A 23,919-nucleotide genomic window follows, 5' to 3' on the forward strand; every position below is an offset into this window, starting at 1 on the left:
CTATATAGATACACAAGGAATCCAAGGAGAGGTTTGCCCTGGAAGCTCCGCCCCAGTTAGAGCCATCTTGCCTCCCCTCCCCTATTGCTGCAATCCTTCATCTTTTAGGCATCCTGCAGTTTAAGGCATTCATTTTCATTTTATGGTGTTGCTTATCTGATATTACAGATACTGGGCACAAAAATACAGCATTATTGTTGATATAACACAGCTCTGTGCATGACCACCACAAAAAAGAAACAAACAAAAACAGGGACACATTAAATTCTTCACCCCCGAAGAAATACACCATTCTTTAATCCAGATTCACACTTGATCCAAAGAGGACATAAGCAACACTTCTACAGATTTGAGTAAATGACACTGGGGTGGGGAGAAGGGACAGTAAGTCATCAACTTCTCCACTAAGGAAAGTCAGCACCATCAAGATTTAAGGTACTTTCACCACCTGTTAGTTTGTTCCCCCCCTTATCAGAAATCAGAAAATTCTCATTGGGTCTGCCTCGCTCTTGGAAACTGGGACAAGAATGAATGACAAAAACGGTGTTTTCCAACTCATGTTCTGTTGCACAGGTGGAGCCCTAGAGGTGTGTTCAAGGCTGAGCACTGCGGCTGCCCCTTCTTCCCCATTCCCACGCTCACAGAGGCAGGGCAGGTCTGTAAACGGGAACAAACTTGCTCTGGGGAGGGGAAGGAAGGCAAGGGAGCAGAAAGGAGAAAAGATATCTAGCTGGTCTGTACCTTGACCAAGACTGTGTACAGTTCTCCTGTACTTCATACAAACTGATATAATCACAGCCCCCTGTGCTCAGGCAGAGCAACTTTCATGCAGCTCCATGATCAAGGCAAAATAGTGTCCCAAATGCAAACACATCACCTGACAGAGCAAATACTTGGCCATCAAGTTAATGGACAGGATGGACTATGCAATTGTGTACTGAAACTACTGTATTTCCATTTTTCTAATTGTTCATCTCTTTTTAGTAATCACAGCACTAACCTTATCCCCTCAATTGCAGCATTGAGCTTTGATTTTCAAATATGCAGTCACAATCTTTAAAAACGTTGGCCAAGGGCTCTCAGTTTGCTGAAACTACTGTGAAATGAAAACTACATTCCAAAGTCAGATGAAAAAACTATAGAAATATAGGTTATTGTATCATTTATCATCTTGTGAGTTATTAATTTCATGTTGAGCTTGCCATAAATACAGCTGATTTTCTTTCAAGTTTGGAGAACGTAGTCTTGCTACGCTTGCATCAGCATCTGGCAAGAAAATTATCACTTCTCTGTGCAAATCAAATTCCAAAGAAGTTTCACCAGAGCCTGAGACACAGTCAGGGCTATGCATTAATATTGTATGAGGAATTTTCTGCGTACTCAATTCAATTTAATTATATTTATTTTTCCTCAGAGAGAAGGTTAGAAGTGTTCTCCACTTCCCTTTTTTAATGGCTGCTAGCTTTAGATTTAATTTAGGTCTGTCCTTGGGCTCATTTCTGATAATTAGGCTCAAATACTTCAAGTCTGCAGCAAGAACCAACCTGTCTCCATTCCCTTCACACCCTCTGCTGACAGCTCCTTCCTGTATAACAGATCTGGTGTAGACCTTGGAGAGAAAAAATGTTCTGGGCACTCTCCAGAGGATCCTTCACACAAGCCACACGAAGACAAAGCTCTTGATTACCTGAAGGTAAGTGGATATGGTTTGCTCTATCATGACTTGGACTAAACATGGCTTGGGAAATAGGGTCATGATTTTGTTTTTCTTTTTAATTGAAATCTTAGTTCAAGTATTGTGGCATCTGGCATCCTGAAGACAACAAACTTTTTAAAGAGCAACTGATGTTTACCAGGTGTCAGCAAGGTTTGAGACATTGTATGCCCTTGAAGCTTGTGGTTCTTCTGAACAACAAGTACCATGTATAACTGCCCCTAGGATCACACAGGCCTCGGGCCTGCAACTGGATCTGCACGTGTTCTCACTGGCCTCACTGGGCTCAGCTCAAATGCACAACTCGGCTCTGTCTTTCCCCAGTCACATCCCAAAGCTTTTGCTAGCTGCACTGCTCTGGAGGGCTCCAACAAGTCACTGGTCCACAAAGGGCTTTGGGTCTGGGCTATTCCCCACCCCACCCACATGATGCATTTCCCCTGAGACCAAAGCTAGCTATCCATTTTTAGGGAAATCCTAGTGGACTGAGTTAATCCTCTAGTTTTGGTACTGCTGCCAAAAACAGCAAAGCCCTAGAGAGGCACTGGAAGCTGGAATACTTCCGCTGCTGGGCTGCCCTCGGCCTCCAGCACTCTAGTAGAAGCATCCCAGATCTTAGTATCTTACACAACAGTGTCTTCTTTTAAGATAATTTCTCTTTGCATTAATTACAAGAACATAATTCTGAAGGGGCCTGGGCATGGCTCTGCTGTGAACTTCCAGACAGCAATAGGAGCTGTTCTCTAGAGAGAACCAAAGTCACTGATTTTTTGGAAGGATCTTTTCTGTTCCACCTCATGATCAGAGCAGAAGTGAGAATAGTGCCTTAGATCTGCCATTCACTTCCATATTCTAATTCAGTCCTACCCACTCAGGCATAAGTGATCCTCAAAGTCATTTGAGCTTGAAAATAATGAATCTTAGAGACATACAGGTTAATTGACATGAGAACAGATGCAATCTATTTTTGAGCAAGCATTCTAAAACAGTATCTTTAGAGGCTAGTGTCCTACAAATATTTGTCTTTTCACTAGTACATTGAAATACCATTTCACGTCAGCACGAAAGAAACCTGCAAATAATAGTCTATCACCAGTTCTCTCGTATCACTGTTCTCCACAGCATCCACACAACACAACAGTTGCTAAGCTCAAGCACTTCTGCCTCTACGCGACAGAAACAGTTATATGGCTGGAAAAATAGCTTTAATATTAAAAATAAGTTATGCGCAGGAAACAGTCTATTTTGTTTATGACTTGTCTTTCAGGGGATCTGTTCTAGCACAATACTATACACATTTCCTAAGAATTTCTGTAATAATATATCGAGTTTGAATTTTCTCATATATAATTCAAATTGGCTTGTAATGCATAGCACCTCTGGTCTATCAGTCTTACAAAGATGATAAGCAGTAGCTTAGTTTGAGGACAGAGAATGAAAATGCCACAAGCCCAAACTTAAATCTTTTACTACTTGGACACCACGCGCAACATACCAAGCCTGCCTGAGAGCTTCCTCTGTAGCAAAAGGCAGAGTGAACCCTTTAAGCTCAAGGCGTTCCACTAACAATACGTGCAATCATTCAGTTTGTCCCTGCCAGGAGATCAACACAAGACCTTTGCACTCTTTCTGACGGTATTGCCACAAGACAAATTCCAGGCTGCGAACAAACTCCAAGTCACTGCTACCTAGTCAGATTCTTCAGCAGAGAGCCAAATCCTTCAGAGATGTGTCCATGGCGTCAGCCTGTATACAACTGCTGATTTGAAGGCAGCAAACAAAAGGATCTCAGTTCCTGTTTTATAGAGGGAAGAAACTCCTATGATGGAGAAGGATCTGCACAGAATTTGATTCCACGAACTGCAAATGATGTCATCTACTCTAAAGCATGCTGCTAGGCCATTTGGTGGTTTTGCATTCAGTTCATTTTAACATGGGCACAAAATAATCACTCTATAAAATACAATAATGTGTCACTTACTGGTGTTGTGGTCTATGTAATACACTCCAACCTGGGGATCATAAGCTTCTTCCCATCCCAAGGGCAATTCATCACTAATGCAGTCTGCAAAGGTTAGTGGCTTAGTATACCTGAAACACAAAATGATATTTAGGATGAGTAAACACACTCACACATGTCACTTCCAAATAACTGACTAGAAAACAAGTATCACAAGAGACTCAATACAAAAACAATGAAAGCCAAAACTTTATTTTAAAGCTTTTATTCGTGTTTAGTAATACACCACAAACTGTTCCCTTTCTTCATCTAAAACCACAGCGAGATGAATTCTTCCTGACAGAATTCCCAAGCCTTGCCCGGCTGAGCCAGTACTCGCTCAACAAAAGAACATTAAGAACTTTGCCAGAAACAATCCTAGTCTCTCAGCTGAAAGAACCAGATTGTTTGCAGGCAAGTCCTGTATCAAAAATATGTAGACAAGAAGGAGCAGGATGAGAAATGCAATTTGCATAGCATGAATAATTAAGACGGCACAATCAATAGCAAGTGCTGAGGACTGTGGGACCACTTGTCATGCAACTCCAGTCATTTGCATTGCAATATGTTCTGTTTCATTAATGACAAACTACATTAGTTTCTCAGTACCGCAAAAACCTGTAACCCACTCCATCCAAAAAGGGAAGTATTTCAACAATATTGCTCTGACTAGTTTTTCTACTGTTACAGACCACATCTGACCAATATTTTAAAAGCTTCTACAACTAAAAAGAAAGCTTAGCTTACGCACACCTTGAGCGCACCTCACAGATTTCATTTACTGAAACTATGCTCCTTCCTTCCCTTCTGCTGTCAGAGACAACCAGATTCAGTTCACATTAACAAACGTAGCAACCAAATGCATTACTGTTGGGACGCACAGTGAAGGCTACAGAGATGTCAGTGTACCCCGCTGTCAAAAGCAGAAGATCCCACAGGCCCACACATCCATCAGGCAACCCCAATGCACCACGCGTGGCTGTGGCATGTCTGGATGGCCAGGACTCTGCTGGGGTCCATGACCTGGGCTTTCCAGAAGAGCCCCTTGGGCTGAAAGCACAGAGCATGCAGTGAAGCATCGCGGCATCCCTCTGGCACTTACACCGCGCATACCAGGAGCACCTCAGGCACAAAGCAGCCGTGCAGCTGTACTGAAGTCCGCTCTGTGCAAGTGGCAGGCTGCAGGAGCGTAACAAGAGAGTCAGGAGAGCAAATTTCCAACCCACAGTAGGAGAATAAACAGATCTTCAGAAAGTCTTTCAGATCCAAAGATAACTCAGCAAGGCTGGCAGCTAGGTAGAACGCTTTACTAGGTTTTGAGCACACCATCTGCAGTCATTGAGCAAAGTGGGAAACCCACATAACATCTTACAATTACTTAGCAGTGTAAAAGAGCATTTTAGGAAAAAAAATCCAACCGTAACAGGTAAAAATCAACATTAAAAATGATCAACATAATTCCCGAAGCACGAGCTGGAAATCCAGGACACACTAAGACCGATGTCAGAACACGTCTGTAAGTGTTATGGAAGGCCCTAAGAAAGCCTCTACTCTCACCTGCTGTTGCATTTTACTTTAAAGCCATTGCCTTTGTTACCTGAAGCAGTGTTTGAATAGCTGTGGTCTCAGAAAGTCAAAATTAAATTTAAGCTCTGTAGTGCAAAAATAACTTCAGAACTTGGCAGCATATGACTGCCAAAGAAAGGTCCCTTCCGTGTCAGTAAAGTTTTACTGAAGGATTACTTTTATTTTTACTCTTCTTAATCTAAACTGTGTCCCGACAGCATGTTTCTGCAGAAAATACAGCTTACCAGAAAATAAAATACAATCTCAACACCTCTAGTTGGTATCTTATGTTTTGCCTGTTTCCTAGCCCAACAGTACCCAGGCATGCTCTTAAGCACGCTGCTCAGTGAGTTGATCAAGTTAAAGATGCAGAAAGATAAAAACATAAGGCAAGGTCAGATACAAGCAGCTCATAACACAGATGAAAGCATGCTGCTACAGACATGTTGGCAACTTTTACATCAACACCAGGGTGACTGCTTTCACCTCGTCCGTTTTTATTTAATCCTAGCAGTCCAAGTGGCAGTGCCACAGGTACAGAGAAGGAAGGAGCAGCACCGAGCTCAGGAAGGGCTGCTTCCATGCCCCAATGGGGCACAGACGCACCCGGGACGGCAAGGTGGGAGAAAGGGCAGCGCAGCTCGGCCTGCCCGGCTGCCGCGGCCCCTCCGCCGTGCCCACGCAGGGGCAGCGCAGCCACGGAGCTCAGCGTGGCTCCGAGACAGCCACACCGACATCGCCCTTCAGGGCCAGCCCCCAGCGCGAAGACGCAGCAGAAGCTCAACGTCCATGGCTCCCGCCTGGTGGGGCGAGAGCAAACACTGGCTGTCTTCCAGTGAGGAATGTGTCAGTACATCTAACCAAGTACTTGAGCGCTGCTTGCTGCTCTGCCCCCCGCCTCCGGTGGAGGTAGGTAGGGACCCTCCCAAGGTGACCCCCACGGGGTGCAGCCCAGCAGCCTCAGCCCCCCGCAGCGGCTGCCCCGGGGCCAGCACGCCGGCGGCCGACGGGACAGGGCGCCTTGCTGCTCTCCCTGCGCCCCGTGCGGCGGGGCTCCCACACCCTTCCAGGGCAGGGAGGCCCTGGCAGTCCCGTAACTCCCATCCTAAAGTATAAAGGTACCAGCTCGCTCTGCTGGTCTCCTCAACCAAGCTGCGGCAAGTGAGCGAGCTGGCCTTCCCCTCCGCCCGGGGTGCCCCAGGCACAGCGGCCGCGACCCCCGTGGCGCGGCCAGGCTCCCCCAGCGCGCCTGCAGAGACTCGTCAAGCCGTTACAAAGGCAACCCAGCTCCCCTTTTTAACAGCAGCAGTCCAGCAAGGCATCTCTAAACAGCAACAGCTCCTTCCAAGGGCGCCTACTCCTTCGGCTCCGCGGAAATTTCTGGGAACATCTGTGTTGTAGTAATTATCTGATTTCCCTGATGAGCCTGATTTAGTTTGTTGTTCCATGCCCCAGTATTTGCTCTAAAAATCAGTACAAAAATGTTATACATCTCTTTCCCATGACAAAGTCTAAATTTAATGCTTATTAGATGTTGTTTGGAACAAGGAAAAGAAGGAAAAGTTAAAGATTTACTGATTTGTAAAAATATGTTTAAAGTCAACAAGGGTGCCATGTGCCATCCAGACCATAAAAAAATCCAAGTTGTCTTCTCCAGTGTGTTACCTGATTAGTAACAGTCATAAAATACTGCTGTGAATTGATTTTCTGATTATTTTATTACTTCTATATTTTAGCAAACTTTGTCAATAGAGGTGTAATTTCACCCTGCTTTTGCACTGTCTTTACTCTTCTGCGCCAGCTTTCATTCAGCCAAATAGATGGATTAAACTAGAAACCAGGCACTTCCCATCTCCAGGCTACAGTGCTCCCAACGTGATTTTGGCAAGTGATCCAAGCATACATCCCTCAGTATGGGGCAGTCATTAAATCAATACTTACAGAGTATACTAAGGATCACCAAGGAACCTTAGCAGCTTAATTGGCACCACACACTGAGCAGAGTTTCTTACAGCAGTATAAGCACTAAAATTTAAACAAAACTTTTTTTTCTTTTCTTTTCTTTTTCTTTTTCTTTTTTTTTTTTTTTTAACAGTATTGAGCTATGAGGTCAGTATCAGAATTTGGGATGACTTTCATTAGTGAATGGCATCATAACACCTACTTGACTGCTCACAAGTAACACCAAACTATAAAAATATCTGCTCGTTTTTTGTCCAGACCTCAGCTTTTGCTAGAGGTAGCTGAGCTTCTTCTAGACATGCCAAGGGAGCAGACTCAACAGGATGCAAGGACCAAGCAGCTCAGGATGCTCATTTCTGTTTTTTATATTAAAAGCAATGCATGCACTACATCCATTCAATTGTTTCAGCTGGAGTTTTGGGGAAAAAGGGGAGAAGGATGCAAGGCAGGATCAGTCTGCTCTTGCAATGACGGAAGCCAACTGCTTCTGCTGGGAGACACACAGGCAATTACTAGAGCTTAGACACAGGCAATAATTTCAACATCTTTAAAACCCGTATCTTCAGAACACCTCCCAGGGAGCACCTACCCCCAGCACAGAGCAGTGCTGTCCTCCCTGGCTCAAAGAGAGCTTGCAACCACCCCATTCGCACAGACTATTCCTTAACAGAGGAAACTGTCATTCAACCAGCAGACAGAAAGTAATTAGTTTTTGATTTAACAAAACAATTCCATTTAGTTACGGACAACATATGTACATTTAGCTATTTCCCCAAATACCTGTAGTTTCATAACCAAATTACTTATTCTTATAAACTCCTTTCCCTTGCTGCTGTGGGAACAAATGGCACAAATCAAAGAGGCAATGCTGTAACAACAGATGGACAGAGGTAAGACATGCAAGCTCTTGCATAGCCAGATTAATGAATAAACCAAAAAAAAAAAAAGAGTTATTTTATTCCCCTCTTTTAAGATAACATGACTTTAGGGTTCTGAAAAGACTGAAAAAGACGAATTTTCCAAAAGGAGTCCAAAATCAAGCATGTTCACAATGTAGCAGGATGGATTAAACAAGTAAAAGGTGAAGTTCCTTCCTCACAGCAAATAATGATTCAATTATCAGTGCATTATTGGTGCATTATTTCTGCACAAAACCAGACAGTTTCTGCAGTTGGAAATTTAATACCAAGACATATCTGCAGAATTATTTATTGCGGAACATCTCATCTGCAGTTTACAAAGCTTTCAAGCAGCCTCGGAAAACTCTCATCCACTCATAGTCAAATCATGTCATTACATAAATAACTCCTCATTGCAGCCAGATTCAAAGCAGCGACTGTCTAGAAGAATCAACTCCTTTCACCCACCATGCGTATACTCTAAGGAGAGGAATCTACAAAGTGATTTATGTATACCCTGCACAGCTTGGTTAGGGAAACCTCCAGAAATACTCATTCAGTTTTCAAAAGAAAGCAACACATCTGAAAGTTCAGAAAATCCTAATGTTATATGACTTCTGATCTCCAGTCAAAAGAACAAACTATAGGGGAAAAAAAAGTTTGTAGGTTTAACATTTTTTTCATAAACCCAAATTAGTCCAGGTAAAATACATGGCTATCTTTCAGGCGCATGAGTTTGTCTACATCTTCCACCTATTCTAATTTTGCTCTAATGGCCTTCAGAGCATCACAGCTAGGACAGAACTATGACTAAAATATTTCTTTTACTTCTAAGCTGGAAGTTTAAGTCCACATGTGGAATTCCTTAAAGAGTATCCACAAGGTCTCCCCTTATTCCTCTAAAGGGCATATGTAAAAACATAGCTGAAAATACTGCATAAAAGAAAGGACACCAGGCTGATATTAAAGGGAGAAAAAATACTTGCTGGAACTGAGAAAATGTGATGGCGTATAACAACTGTCTGCATTAAAGAGACTTTGCACTGGGTCAGAAGCTACCTTTCCCATTTCCTTTTGCTGGTTTAGATACAGCCCTCTGAGGGAAGGGTATGGAGCATCCTCATCTTTATCTGGTGTCTCTGGATCTGAGTCTTAGAAATACTTTCAAAGAAAGCTAATGTCATTCTGTAGTTTTACATCTCACAGCAGTATCACAGTTTATAAAACTCGTGCAATGTACAGATACATATGCACAAATACATGTTTTATATAAAAATCTTATTACTCAAACCTTCAGCATGCTGAACTTCTGTCCTGTGCTCATTGTAAAAAAGGCTTTTCAGTGATGGAAACTGTGCTTGAAAAATGCTGCAGCTACAGATGTCCTATCCAAACAGAAAGAAATCAAAGATGGTTCGCATTCATCAGACCTAACCAGAGTGATCTTTATTTTGCATATCCAGCCACCAAAATGAAGTTTCACTTTTACGACTTCTTGATGTCAAAAAAATAATCACTAAGCAAGTGAAGTCTTCATTTTCTCAGATTAATTGAATAAGCGTAATATTGAAGACCAACAGGAATGTTAAGTTGCCATCCACAGTTATACGAAGAATTTAATATTCCAAAGCTTCAAATCCTGCCAGCTATTTCTCAAGTGCCCCACTGCAGGTCAGCGTCATGAGACCGAACAAAAACATACAGCACGATCGGAATGAGCCCGAGCATGAAGCGGCTGTCTTAGACAGGAACACAAGAATCAGTGGCACTGACATTTTCTTTTAGCCGCATACAGCCACATATATGTTCAGGTCTTTCAAGATAAAGCAAGTTTTAAACCAGGAAAAGAAAATCAGGCTGAGAAGAATTTTTCCCCCCCTTTCATTAAGCTATTTTCTACTGTCTCAAACTTCAGAGCCTCACTTGCACTTAAAATATGGCTTTGGGCCAAAGCATCTTAAGACAGTTGTGACCAAAGACAAGTAAAGACAGGAACAAGACACATACCTTAACTAAGTATATCATTTTCTCAACACCAAGAAGTTGGAACCATTATTCCAAAATAAAACCCCAGATATAGTTCCATTATAATAAAAAGACAAGCAATACATGCAACTTATTCTCTGCTATAAGCAAGCAAGTTTAAGTCAAAAAACCCTCCACACTATCAACCTCAAAATTTAGATATGATACTTTTGCCTTTTCTTCCATAATGAAAAACAGTTCCATAAATAAAATGGTCTATCTCTAATCTAGAAAATACAGCATAGCCTAACCATAGCTATTATCAGACACTATTCCAGCTTTCTAAAAAAATTTTCAGAACATGCCAATGCCAAGAATTGCTAAAAATCTCTCTAGACTGCACTGGTCCACTTCAGACCTGACTACACACGCCCTTTTCACAGCCACATCTAAGCAGGGCTAGGGAAGTCCTTCCCCAGAACCCTACTGGAAAGTAGAAATAATTAAGTGACCTCAGAGAGCCTGGTAGGAGATGCTTCAAAACACCAAGTGGCAAGGAAAGTGGGAGGATAGTACTTGTACATGGCACACCAGCTCCTGAGCTTACCCATGACTCCTACACCCTGCCTCCAGGGCTGCAGTCTTCAAGCTACCATAGCTCAGTTGTATAAAACTGGACCCAGCGGGTCAAGCTGCAGTTAGTCACACTTGGGACAGAAAAACTACTTGAAGAGCATATGCAACATCAGTTTGGAATTCAGGGGCCAAAGGATGCTAATGATGAGAGAGTATTTTAGGATGGTCACCTTTACTATTGCTACTCAAACCTTCGACTCCAAAGCAGTTATGAATCAGCCTTATCCATTCCCACCCAACCCACACTCTGCCTTAAGGTACCTGCTCAGAGACAGAAGCTTGTCAATGATCACCAGGTTTCCCACTTAATAATCACTGCCAGGACCCCAAAGAGTACATAACCCCTCAGCTAGGGAAGGCACCTGTAAATCAGAGCCTAACTTTGGTCTCCTGGCTCACCAAAAATCATCCACACGTTCATCTTGTGTATTGACTCATCTGCATCTCATGTTCATCTTACCTGTGGTTGCCTTATGCCTTACTCAGAGGAAAATACATTCATTAACTAAGTTTCAGTTAGGGTCATCTTGGAATACAGTACACATCAACTTAGTTTTATAACTTTCCATCATCTTTTCTTCGTTTTCAATATAGTCAGTAGAATCCCTAATGCTGGTATTTCTTTCCTTCAGTTTCATTCAATAAATTCAAATTGAGTGTAATTCAAATTAAGTCTAATTGTTTAATAAGATAACTGGAAACTAATATCAGACTTTAGGGCAAGGGGAGACTCCTAATCTCAAAGAATTTTTTCCTGTTTCTTAACAGCCGACACACACAGTATGTCAGGACAGTTTCAGAAACTAATCCTGACGGTAGAGGTAAGGAGGGAAAAGTGAGAGTCTATACCCTTAACAACTTCAATGCACTGAAACATCTTCCATCTTTGGGAAGGATTTGGCCCCAACAGCCCTGGACTATTTGCACATCAAATGCTTTTCAAATCCTTCTCCCACAGCAGGAAGTTAGAAAGTTAGGTCCTAGCCTTCATTCAGTAAGTCATGTCATTTTTAATGTGAGAGAGGAGTTTATTTTTTTATTATTATTTTACATCTAATACCTGCAGCTTCTTTTATAGATAAAACTGGAAGCCAATGTTATCATGAACAAACACCATTAAACTGAAACTTCCTCATCTAAGATTCAGAAAGCCTTTCTATAATCTTTAACTCCACTGTTGTCAATCAAAAAACCTCATTACACAGGAAACTGAAGGCAAATAATCTTGTACAACAAGTTGTTGATTGACAGGAGGTTTGCGAAATATGGCCGTAACATCACAAAGGTTTCTGACTGAAGCAGTAAATGGGTGAACTGCGTCATTTACAAATTTGAAGTTAATACTACAATGACAAAGCAATCAAATCTGTATTTTTTAAAGAAGCCAACATGCAACATTATTTTGGTAATTATTGGATTTTAGTCCCAATTGCTGGCCTACAGCAATTTAACCAAAACCACATGCAACCCTTCAGTTAGGCTCATGGCGCTGGGTGTGCATGCATGCATGTGTGTATACACATTTTTTTTTAATGCAAACAGTATGCTTAGGTCACAAAGAAGTTAAGTATCTATAAGCCAACAATGGATGACCAAGTTTCTACACTGTACTTAATGCCACCTAATCCCTACGGTTGCAGGGTTCCTCAAACCTCGAAAGAACAGTAAAGCTGTTCTCACTGTTAGAGCCTTATTTTAATCAGTTCAGCACGGACCACATGACCTGACATAAAATCCACCATGACTACCTGTACGAGTAAACTACAGACTAGGGGATTTCCTATGGTTTACTGTACTGATAGCAGCAGCTCACTGCCTAACGAACAAAGGTAAAACCTGAATCACGCAGGTACTTAACGTACCTCTTGCAGCTACAGCATTAGCCACCAAAATTTAACAGCTTTTAACAACTGTTCACTATTCTTCCTTCCCTCCTACACTCAGCGAGCATATGAGGCATACAGGTTTCCTGGGCAAGTCAAACAAGATAACATTCAGCAAGTTCTGGCAAATATTTCCACTCATACCATTCCTCTTACTAAAAGGAATAGTTTTTGAACCCAGCATTTTATGGAAGAGGCTTGGAGTCAAGTTTTATTTCTAATGGCTTCTACTTCAACTGTTAGGTTTTTACATAGCATTACTTTACGTCTCACTCCAGTAAAACTTACTGCTTGTGCCGTGATGGGATGTGCTGCCCAGAGGAGAAGAGAGAAGTGCCCGGGACAGCAGCCGGGTTCCAGCTTTGACGCTGGGGTGGCTGAATGAAAACCTTGTGGGTTCGAAGCACTGCAAGAATTAAGTCGCCAGGAGTTTTGACAAGATGACATACAAGACTCTGTTTTCAGTGAGGTCATCCCATTCTCAAGACAGACGATTATTTTTAGACTTTGGCATAAAAAAACTATCACTTTTTTCAGAAGGTAATTTTCTACGACTGTAGCAATCTACTTACGAAAGCTTTTATGAAATAGACTCCTACACATTTATTAGTCAATCTTCTGAACCAGCCCTCAAAAACACTGGAGCTACTTGTCTCTATAGTAACTTGATTTTCCCCTCAGAGCATCTTCTCAGTGTAGATAAATTACCTCTGGAGGCTGGAGGAGTGGCAGCCAAGAGCCCCTCGCTCACGTATCACTGGCAAAGCTCTCCCCACCCAGACGCTACACCCCCACGTGCTGCCGAAGGCTCCCTGGAGCCTCGCTCCAGCTGCAGGCCTGGGAGCAGGTGGCGAGCAGCAGCTCCTCCCGGACAAGCAGTTTCCGCAGAAGTGCCATGCCAGGCAGGGCTGGGGCACATGCCCTCCGCAGTCACACCCAAAACTCTGCAATCGCAGCGGAGTTGAAAGAGGGAGACCCTCTCCACTCCAAAGGGAATTCTGAAGTCTGGATCGTTTATTTCATCACAATATCCCTTCTAATGGAAAGGGGGATCCTTCTCATAAGCTTTTAAAGTCCTCTTGTCATTTTGGGTAGCTATCTTGGGGAAACATCAGAGTACCACTGAACCTTAAGAGAACGAATGGTAGCCAAGTCGCAAGCCCAGCAACGCATTTGTCATCCCTCTAAAGCTTTTAGAAATGGTGTCAGGAGACGAAGCACTATAGAGATGTGATTCCTAATCCCCCCCAAAGCTTACACAGCTTGTAGTGAGGACCTATAGGAAAGCAGGGCCAACATAACAATTACTGACGTAAATTCAACTAGAGCAGAAAGGAGTAATTCAAAAGCACCATAAGCAGATACAAACTATGAATAGGAAAGTGCATCCCAGGTAACAGACACCTTTAGGAAGCAACCACAAAATTTAACATCTCCTTAACTACACCCCAAGGAATCTGACAATACATTTTGAAGACTTGGAAGTCAGACATTACCCTAAGATCCACACATAGGAATAGCCACCCTAAATTTCTAGTCACCCAAAAGAGACACCATTTCAAAGGCTGTCCATGTATAAGGCATTGCAGTCCAGTCCTGTTCTTGCTGGGATGAAGGGTAAACTGGAACAGAACTACACTCCTTACTGTAAGAATGGGTTAAGCCTGAGAAAACAGCTTTTTTTAGAGTTATTGCTCTACACAAAATAAATATGCTTAAGTTACAATCTGTAAATCATCAGTAGAAATTTACAGATTGTAACTGTAAAGAAATACTAAAAAACCAAAAGAGCATCCCAAGCAACCAAGACTGCAGAGCCATTTTCTCTGTGGAACTGGTTTCCTCTGGTATTCCAGTGACTGAACATCTCCCCAGCCTCCCAAAGAGATTTCTTTCATCCTGCATCTCCTTCCGGCCCCAGAGCTTCCATGCACTGGGTCACCTCTGGATAAGCAAGCCCAGCACTGAGCCTCAGAGCTCATCTTCTCAACTATCCTCATTTTAAACAGTTTTACTGGCTCCCGAGAACTCTCAGTGATGGGACTGGAGTTCTCTGCTGCTCTCTGGTCAAGACATGAGAATAACCCAAGGCAACTCATAAAGATGATCTTGAATTGTACGTAATTCACCATTTTTGAGCCTCCTGCCTTTAGCACTTCTCTTGCATGAGTGGGTAACTTTCAAATTTTTCCTTTTCCATAGAAATCACTGTCACGTGTTGCCCAGGTAGATGCTACACAAAGCAATCCAAACCTTGACATGAAAGAATTTAACTGGCTAAAGCTAAGCACTTTTCCTTTGTTCTAAACTTTTGGAGAAAATACAGAATCTTACTATTTCTTACCCCTTCATAGGGGAAATATTAGATACACTGAAGGAAATATATTCCTATTACTTAAACTCACACACAGATTCACAGAAACACCGAGTCACATAGTACACAATCTAACACCCCACCAGCTGCAATGATTGTGTCCAGTACCCATCAGTAACATTTAGGAGTTGCTTGCTTTTTCCATCTACTTTTAAAAAGACTTCTCTGTTTACGAGCTCTACTTTGCACAGAGTGACAGTTTATTTGCCCATGCATTTCTTTTCAGGACAGATCAGTTTGCCTTTGGAAGCAAAGAACTGAGCTATTTGTAAGGAAAAGACCATCAAAAACCACTTACAGATTTTAGATCATTCACAGAGGTTAACGACCTGGCTCTGCTAGCAGGAGAGAGGCAGGAGGTCAGTCATACCTTCTTAATCGCTCAGTGCAAAATTCCTGAGATAGTTCAAGGTTAAAAAGTCAGGAAATGGGAGTTAAGGCTTCTCACAACATTAACTTGCCTGCCAGTCATTACACCCTGCATGCTTTCCAGAACAGATTAAGCAGAAACGAAATAAGAGTAGGGTACAACTTAATGTGAAAAGTGCAACACTACCAAAATAAAAGCATTCAGCAGCTGGAATTTATCCACGCAAGTCTAAGCTTTCATTCAAAGGTTTTCAATTTTAAAGGGGTGAGGTTGTTTTTTAAGTTTACTTTCAGTTCTTCTAGGATCAGAAGCAGTCTGTTGCCTGTATAGCCTGAATAAATCAACTATGATCAAGTCAGATCTCTCTCCTCACTCAGAGCAGTAAGACTGCTCTGAAAAAGGAGGACTCTTCACAGTAAGGGATAAATTGTCTACCAAACACCCAGACTGAGTAGTTAGACTAGTTTCTTAACATATTTGGGAGATTAGGAACTGGAAGGTTTCTCTCTGTTCTTGCAGGCTGCACTTTTACTTCTTTGAAATGCTGTCTACAGAGGGTGGGTGGCAACAGTTTGCATTGGCAAGATGCCTCAAGATAAAGAGGTCTACAGGACAGACTTTTCCCTCCATAATACAGTGGCACAGCTCCTATAGCAAGGAACCAGCAGCTCCTGTAAGAACGACAAATATTTTGAGATTTTGGCATTGAGAAACATACTGAACGATCGATCGCTCTATGTCAATGTTCAGAAACATACTCACTACCATAGAGACAGTAAAGACAAAAAGCACTCAGAATTCAATCAGTGGCAGCAGAGCACACATTGGGCCGACCATTCGGAGGTCTCTGAAGAGGAATTACTCGTGGTTCACACTGCAATCTGATTTCAGCAGGCGCTGCGAATTTTCACTTTGCACAGGATCTACAGCAATTAAACAACATCCCAACTCTTTGAGCAGCAGTGGATGATGCCATACGTCTACCAGCACGTTCCATTTCTAGTTTGGAAAAGAAAAAAACAGCCTGACAATAAACACATGATGTTAGAAGCGAAAGAGAGAGAAGATAGACAACTCCAGGATGGCATCACTGAACTCATCTAGACTCTCTAGTCTATCCAACATGCAAACCAAGAGTTATTAGTCTGGAAACGTACTTGGAAGGGAGCAAGGGAAGCACAGAAGGCTTGTTTTTACATGCACATTGTTTGTATTCTACTCCCTGCTTTACCTCCTACTAGCACTGGGCTAATTGCTGACCGAGGTCTCTGTACAGCAGTTTCAGTAGGACTGCCTGCTTGGCATATTTTCACGTTATAAACTCCACTTTTATTACTGAGTTATACAGCTATTTATGTTCCTGACCCCAACAGCCATGTTAGCAGGCTCTTTGCTCTAATGGCAGCATCACTTGCAAAATGCACCCTAGGCAGGTAGCAGAGCACCACCAGTCCTTCCTGTTCTTTGCCCTAAAGCAGTCCTGCTGCAGCTGCCTTGCTTTTATCCAGTGCCTAGAACAGTTCTGGAAACATTACTTCCCTGCTCTTTGATGCGACAGCAATTTGTCTGTCAAGGCTCAAATCTCATTCAGATAGGATCAAATTCAGCTACTTAAAGATGGCTTAAATTCTTACATACAGAATTAGCAGAGGACATGGCCCCTTTAATGCCTATGCTAACTCAGCACTCCTAAGAAAGAACAGGAATATTTCTCGCTGCCTGCCAGCAAGCCTCAGAGGCGAACCTGGTCAAGATGATCTTAGAGCAGTGGAGAACACAGAAGAACAAAAATCCATCCAACTGTAAAGCAACTGTGACTTAAAGAGCCAGAACATCTATTTAAGCATAAGAATCGCTCCGCAAATTATAATTCATGCCATACCCTTCAAGATGAGCAAACCAAAACTATTCCCAACAGACCTATATAAACAATTCCTAAGAGTATCACTACGTGGTTTCCTCTGATTTTTTTAAGCTAAAAGTTAACTTTAAAAACTCACCATGAACACAAATGATCATGTACACACAGGGCGGAGATGCTCATTTAACTGTACCAGACTAACTAGCAAAAAATCTCCCCCTTGAAAAAAAAATATCCTTCAAGCATTAAGGTCTTGAACTGAGTATTGCCCATCTTACACACATGTACACGTTCAAGCACTTGAGTACCACCCCAGCCTTAGCTTCCAAAATTTCTCACCCTCTAAGCCCCAGGACTAGCTGTCCTCCCAGCTCCCCCAGCCTGTCAGCCTCAGGCCCCAACAGCAGGCTGAGCTAATACGATCGCAAACAGTAACACTGACATCCTAGAACCACAGATTCCACAGAACCTGTGCTCCACAACATTTTTAAACTGCTTTCACAGAGGGAAAGTGTATTTTCATCAGGACGTGACTAAATACACACCTCCTGAGATCCCAAGTGGAAGGGAAGACACTAGCTGGAGGTAGGATTACCTAGAAAACACCACCCCAACCCTGCTGTGGCAGTCCTCTGGCTTTGCTGCTCAGAACTGAAAAGAACATTTTTAAATGAAGGCATGGCAACTCACTTCTGCTCAGAAAAGCAGAAAACTTACGTTACACAGCGCATAGCCCATTGCTATGCAACAACTGCTAAAGCACATTATATGGAGCTGGAATTCACAGTATCAGCATTATTGCTCTGCTATTACTCTTGATGCAATGCCATCTTGACTCTTAAAAAGTCAGGCTGTATTAAAATAAGTACAGAAACATCAAAGCAAGCCAGAAGCAAGGATAGATGATATCTAAAACTAGCATGGGAGATTTTAAACTTCAGGAGACAAAAATTTAAAGAAAGAAGCATAAAATAAAAATATCAGGCCAACGGCAGCTTTATCACCTTTTTCATCCCAAGGAACAAAGTCCTGATTTGCTATTGCAGTTAAGGCACCAAAAACTGATCCCGAGCTGTGTTTATAAGCAGAACTGTAAAAAGCACCAAACGGAACTTCTCAGTACTTCCCGCATTCAATGGGAGTAAATGTGAATCAGCAACTACTGACATTTGCTACCTCATTTGAGGACAGGAAAAATGAGATTTGCATCACCAAGTGAGTTTCACTGATTTACTCTGATAATCATCATTCAGTTTTAATTTATTTTGAATGATCCTTCATAATGCACTAGCAATATATTTTGCCAACAGATGAAAATTAGTGCTAACACAGATGTTATATGCCACTTGCTCTTTACAGTCCCCTTCCCCACTTATCTCATGCAGCTTAAAATCCACTTGCAGACCTTATGCAGAGTCCAAAGTGGCACAAGAAGCCTGCTGAAAACCTGTATGCCCAGCACTGAGGTCAAGAGGAAAGAAAACAGTCCAGCCGCAGGAATGGCACAGGCCAGAGACCCAAGGGCTGCAGCGCAGATGGAACTGGGAGAAGGATTATGGGTTTGGTACTGCCCATATTCAAGACTCCAGAGCAGCACCGTTGAGATGAAAGCCCTCTTCAGGCTCAGGACACGCAGCATTTGACCACAGACAAACCACCACATGTATCCTAAAGCTTGCTAGATAGGTACTGGTAGGGGGTATTACCTGAGGCTGTATATGAACGTGAGCTCATGGATTTAATCAGTATCAACTCTTCAAAGACAATGAACGGAAAGGCTCAACAGTTCAGTATGAGCAATAAACCATAGTCCGATCACAAATTGTAACCGGCTGCCAAAAAAGCAACGTGGCATCTTTAACCATACATGTGTTAAATTCCCATGATCTCATATGGGGTAACTGACACAGCTATTCTGCTGTGATGTCCTCGTGGAGAACAGCCAGCCATACATTTCGGCTTGAGGCAGTTAACCAAGTTTCTATCTCATGCAGTGCATCACAAAAACATTTTTTGAAGTGCCTTGTCTCCAGCTGGACTTTAAAGAGGTACCAGATATCAGAAGCTTTTTAGTTACTCACACAGCATTTCTTTCTGGTAAGCAAAGACTCAGCATAGATAGCATTTCATCACTGCTGCTCACCTTTCATATTTTAAGTATATCAACTGCAAGTATATCTATATAGTCACATAAGTATTTTATTGCCTCCACCACCACAACAAAAAATAGTACTGATGATCAAATACATAAATACAAGCTAAGAGACAGAAGAAGGATATTGCCAGAAACCCCAACAAACATCTGGAGTTTAGATATTGTGCAACTGTGCCCAAAATGCAGGTAGCATCTATCAGCACTTTTTTTTTGTTCACACTACACTGTCTTACTTCATTGAAAATGTTTGTGGGATCACACACAACTTGGTTCTTACCATTTCGATTTCTTTTTATCTGCCACAACTGGCTTTCTTTACAGGAAGGCACTACCCACCGAATGCCACTGCCTCCACATTTCCCACATTTAGTTTTTTGCAAGAAAGCGTTTCTATCTAAGTGGTGGTTTCCTATCATAATTATCAAGTTCCTGCTCGATAACTGATGGGTTTTACTTTAGAAGCTAATCTTTACAAATCTTAACCTCACCTGTAAAATTCCAAAATCTTGCTACTAGAATCTAGCTACTGATTCACTTTTGTTTATGGTGTGTCTCGAGAAGAGTGCTTTTCCAGAGCAGAGGAACCTCCTTCCAAACAAAACTGTCCTCCTTCTTCCAACATGCTCCAGAGTTGTTGATGAACACACACTTTAGGCTAATTGTTTCTTTGTCTTGCTGACAGCCTTGGCATTTCTACTTCCACCCCCACTTCTTCCTCATACCTACATCAGCTCCTGACAGCAAGGTTATGTCAACTATTCTGAATCTCTTTGAAGCAGCGAGACCTACTTTTCTAAAATATTTCTCATACGAGAGCAATCTTAGACAAAAATATCAAGTGTCTTAATATATTTCCTTTGCTTAGGAGAGGTCTGCTGAAGCTTCTCCCAAATAGCGCCATGTTATCATCAAATTCATCCCACCCTGTAGTCGGTCTCTTGTTCTTTGAGTCAACTCAGCTAGCAATGCCTCTGAGCTTTAAGGAAAAAATAGCAACATTCTCCTATACTTTAAAACCGAAGTCCAGATTTACAGCACCCCCTCTTAGGGAAGGACAGAAGATTGCAAGTTTTTATAAAACAAAATAAAATAAAAACAGAACAGTCCTTAAAGACCATATTCTCTTCTGTGGTCACGGAAACAACCTCACTGGCATCATCACAGTCATACAGAAAGGCATTTCAGTTCAGCTGTACTGGCCATTCCCTGTTGAAAGTCACAGAGCTAATGAGAACAGACAAGCCTTCCTATAATAATATTAAGCGACTTTGAAATCTAGGTCCTCATAAGGACACAAGCAGCTTTCTGCAAGGTCAGGCTCGGGGAGCTGAACTCCGACACAAGCCTGTCACTCCTACAGACAGCTCACACCTAACCAACCCACGTCGCAAACACGGCACTGGCAAGATATAGGTGGGTCAGCATTTAATGATCCTCTCCCCTCAGTTTTCACTGTAACAGGATGCCTGGTGGTTATTGTTTTATTACTAGTGGTTTCAAAGATTAAAATAGCCTGCCAAAAAATACACTTTAAGTCTCTAAAGGTTCTGTATTTCATTCTAGTTCTTGGCTTGAAATGTGGCAGACGTGCCAGCTTAAGTAACTCCACACTAATTACAGCACATTAAGAAATTAGAGAAGTAACTCACAGTGGAATAAACTTTATGTCAACCTGGTCTTAGAAGCTGATTAACTTCAAAGAAAAAACCCAAGAGATGATACATTCATCGTGTATCTGAGCAAATGAAAACTGCGGTTACAGAACCAAGCTCAGAGCAGCACTGAAGTCGGCTAGCAAGACCACAAGCGCGGAGGGAAATGGCGCGTTCCCACACCCCGCCCTCTGCCCTGGCGCAGGCTGCTCGGACGCGCAGCATGTTCTTTGTAACCCTCCTCAGTGGTACCCGTTAGCCGAGCTAACCCTAACCAAAGAGGGCAAAACTACTCCCCTCACGAGAGCGCCAGGGATGACGCCAGAAATCATCGTCAAGACTCCTCAGCAAATCGATTCAGCCCGTTCAACCGGCAGACGAGGGTTCGTGGTTTTTCCCTAACAGGGAAGAAGGGGGGATGGATTGCTCAGGCCAGCAGCAGCAAGCCGAGAGATGGGAGGCAGCCGGCCCAGTCTCCCTGAGCAGAGGCCACACTGCTCAGTACTAGATGCAGAGAGATTTCCAAAGATCATTAGCACACATCTAAATTCTTAGCACACACTAGATTCCTTTGTGTGACACTAGCACATGTCTAAATTCCTGAAAATTGAAAAGGATCTGAACTTGGTAAGTGAGACACTTTTGCCCATGTTCACTAAATCAAGAATTAGAAAGGAATTATCTGACACTAGCACACAGCTGAATTTGTTTAAGGAAAAACACAGGTCTAGCACACAAGTGTGAGTTCATAGGCTACATGAACTTCCACCTGTGTGTTAGACCTGGAGGTAGGGCATGGAGATAGAGGTAGCCATCATATCCCTGCAAAGAGAAAAATTAAATTTTAAATACCTGCTGTCAAAGTACAAGCACAGCCTCAGCTTTAAATGCTGGAAGTGCCATAATCATAGCCGAGCTGTAAGCGTACTTGGGTTTCTGCTAGAAGGCAGGCATTCATCATTTTGTATTACACATACATAGCAGTAGTAAGGGTTGGTTTCTTCTTTTGCACTATGTGAGTTGCTCCATACACACAGCGAAGCTACACACTTAGCTGGGATGTGCACTGGGATTCCCTCACACAACAAAAAAAGCACTTTTAGTTTTCAGTCAGTGCGATTTCTCCACCTGGGTCACCACAGGACTGTAAAGGGACACATGCTGGTAGAGGGGAGGGGGGAGGAACTGCATCACATCTACAGCACAAACCCATAGGCAGCTGAGCCAGGCTAATGGTTTGCTGCTCCCCTAAAAAGCGTCTCTCCCATCATCCATCCTTCACACTCCTTCCTTGTCCTTCAGTCCTACCCTCCCCCTTTGACCCTTCCATGAGTTGCTTCAATTCAGTCACACAACAGAAAAGTATCCAGATTTTTCTGCTGAGTTAATTTACAGTTGAGTTAACGGGGCTCTCAGCAGTCAATAGCATGCCAGTGACAATGAGGAGTGTCAGGAACAGAAAAAGGACTGAGGAAGAAAGTGAAAACACCCCTTGTTGGTTGTGATGAGCTGTCTGGCTGCTCACCAGATCTCCGGGAACCAAATTCTTGGATTTGCTTCATCTGTCATGGAATCATATTTAAACTGGTCCTCTCTAGCACCCCATCTTGCCAGACTTCACCTTGCTACTGCATTCACGCTCGTTATTACTTATAAATGAAGTACATAAAAACGTTCAGCTTTAGAAGTTGGTCACTTGAGATTTATGCGCACCAGCAAAAGCCAGTTGTGTTGTACGAGCCGGGAGGACTCCCTCCCGCCAGCTAGAGGAAGTGATCTCCCGAAGACATTACAAGGGGCTGTTTGTTACAGCTTTGTGCAGCCAACACCGCTCACTGTCAGCACAGCCAAATAGCACACTGTGCACAGCGCGCTGCCTGGAGAAGAATGTGCTCGCTGACTGCACCTTTTCATCCTGATAAGGATTTTCAAGGTCATGCTCACTCCCTCCCAGCTCCTCCTCAGCTCGAGTGAAATTCCAGGCATGCAGCCCTGGGCCCGAGGTTACATTCCCACCCTCCGCGTCGCCTGGAAACCAGCACAACCTGTCACATTCCTCTGCACTAATAAACCCCAGCAGGCTTATTTACTTTCAGCTGGCTACCTAGGTTTACAAACACCTTTCTCCTGAGAGCAAACACTCACAGAATTACACCTGCCTCCACGCAAGCGGCAGTTGCTCTGCAGCCGAGCCCAGCAGCCTGCCCCTCACAGAGTCCGGGGGCACGAAGGGGAGAGTAAGTCTACAAATTAAGCTTGTGACCTCTAGGATTAACTTTTCCAAATTAACCATTTCATATAAAAACAGATCACAGTATGGGCCAAAACCTAACCAAGCCCACGGGACCAATAAAGGGCCTGCAGTCATAATTCACACTGTGCATGCTAAAGCACATCTCTACATAATTTAGTAAGCCTGCCTATTCTTTGCAGAGCCTGCCTTAAAAGACAGCCCCTTTGACCCCTCGCCACAAAGCGGGCGGCTCAGACCAGCCCACGTCTGTGGCAAGAGGGAAGAGCGTGCCGACTGCCAGCCTGGGTTGGGCTCAAGGGAAAAGCAGCAGACCTCAGGGTGCAAAGGCCCAGGAACGCCCCCTCCCCGGGGTCCTGCGGGTACGTTACTGGGAGTATTTCGCAGATTGGAAGGCGACTGTGAATAAGGTGCAGACCCACGGCAGGGCGTGCAGAACCACCCGAGCAGCACGGCAGCTCCCGCAGAGCCTCGCTGCACTCCGGAATTACGCCTGGCGCTTCACCTCCCGAGAGAGACTGCCCGAGGCGGTACTCCCTCTCTCTCAGCCTCTTCTCCCAGCTATAACATAAACCCACGGCCGCTTTTTCATCCTACCATCCTGTAAGAAAAATTTCCATGCAGGGTGAACT

At 43.1% G+C, this 23,919-nt stretch overlaps 1 protein-coding gene across 1 annotated transcript in view; it reads right to left on the bottom strand.

Moving 5' to 3' along the window:
* The window catches only part of WWC1 (WW and C2 domain containing 1), an 85,063-nt gene that overhangs the window by 41,457 nt on the left and 19,687 nt on the right, over window positions 1-23,919 (bottom strand). The window contains exon 2 of the mRNA XM_064520847.1: window positions 3,696-3,805. Coding sequence (XP_064376917.1) covers window positions 3,696-3,805 — 110 coding nt within the window. The remainder of the gene's footprint in view (window positions 1-3,695; window positions 3,806-23,919) is intronic.

This window comes from Dromaius novaehollandiae, chromosome 15 (genome assembly GCF_036370855.1).
Source record: "Dromaius novaehollandiae isolate bDroNov1 chromosome 15, bDroNov1.hap1, whole genome shotgun sequence".
NCBI lineage: Eukaryota > Metazoa > Chordata > Aves > Casuariiformes > Dromaiidae > Dromaius > Dromaius novaehollandiae.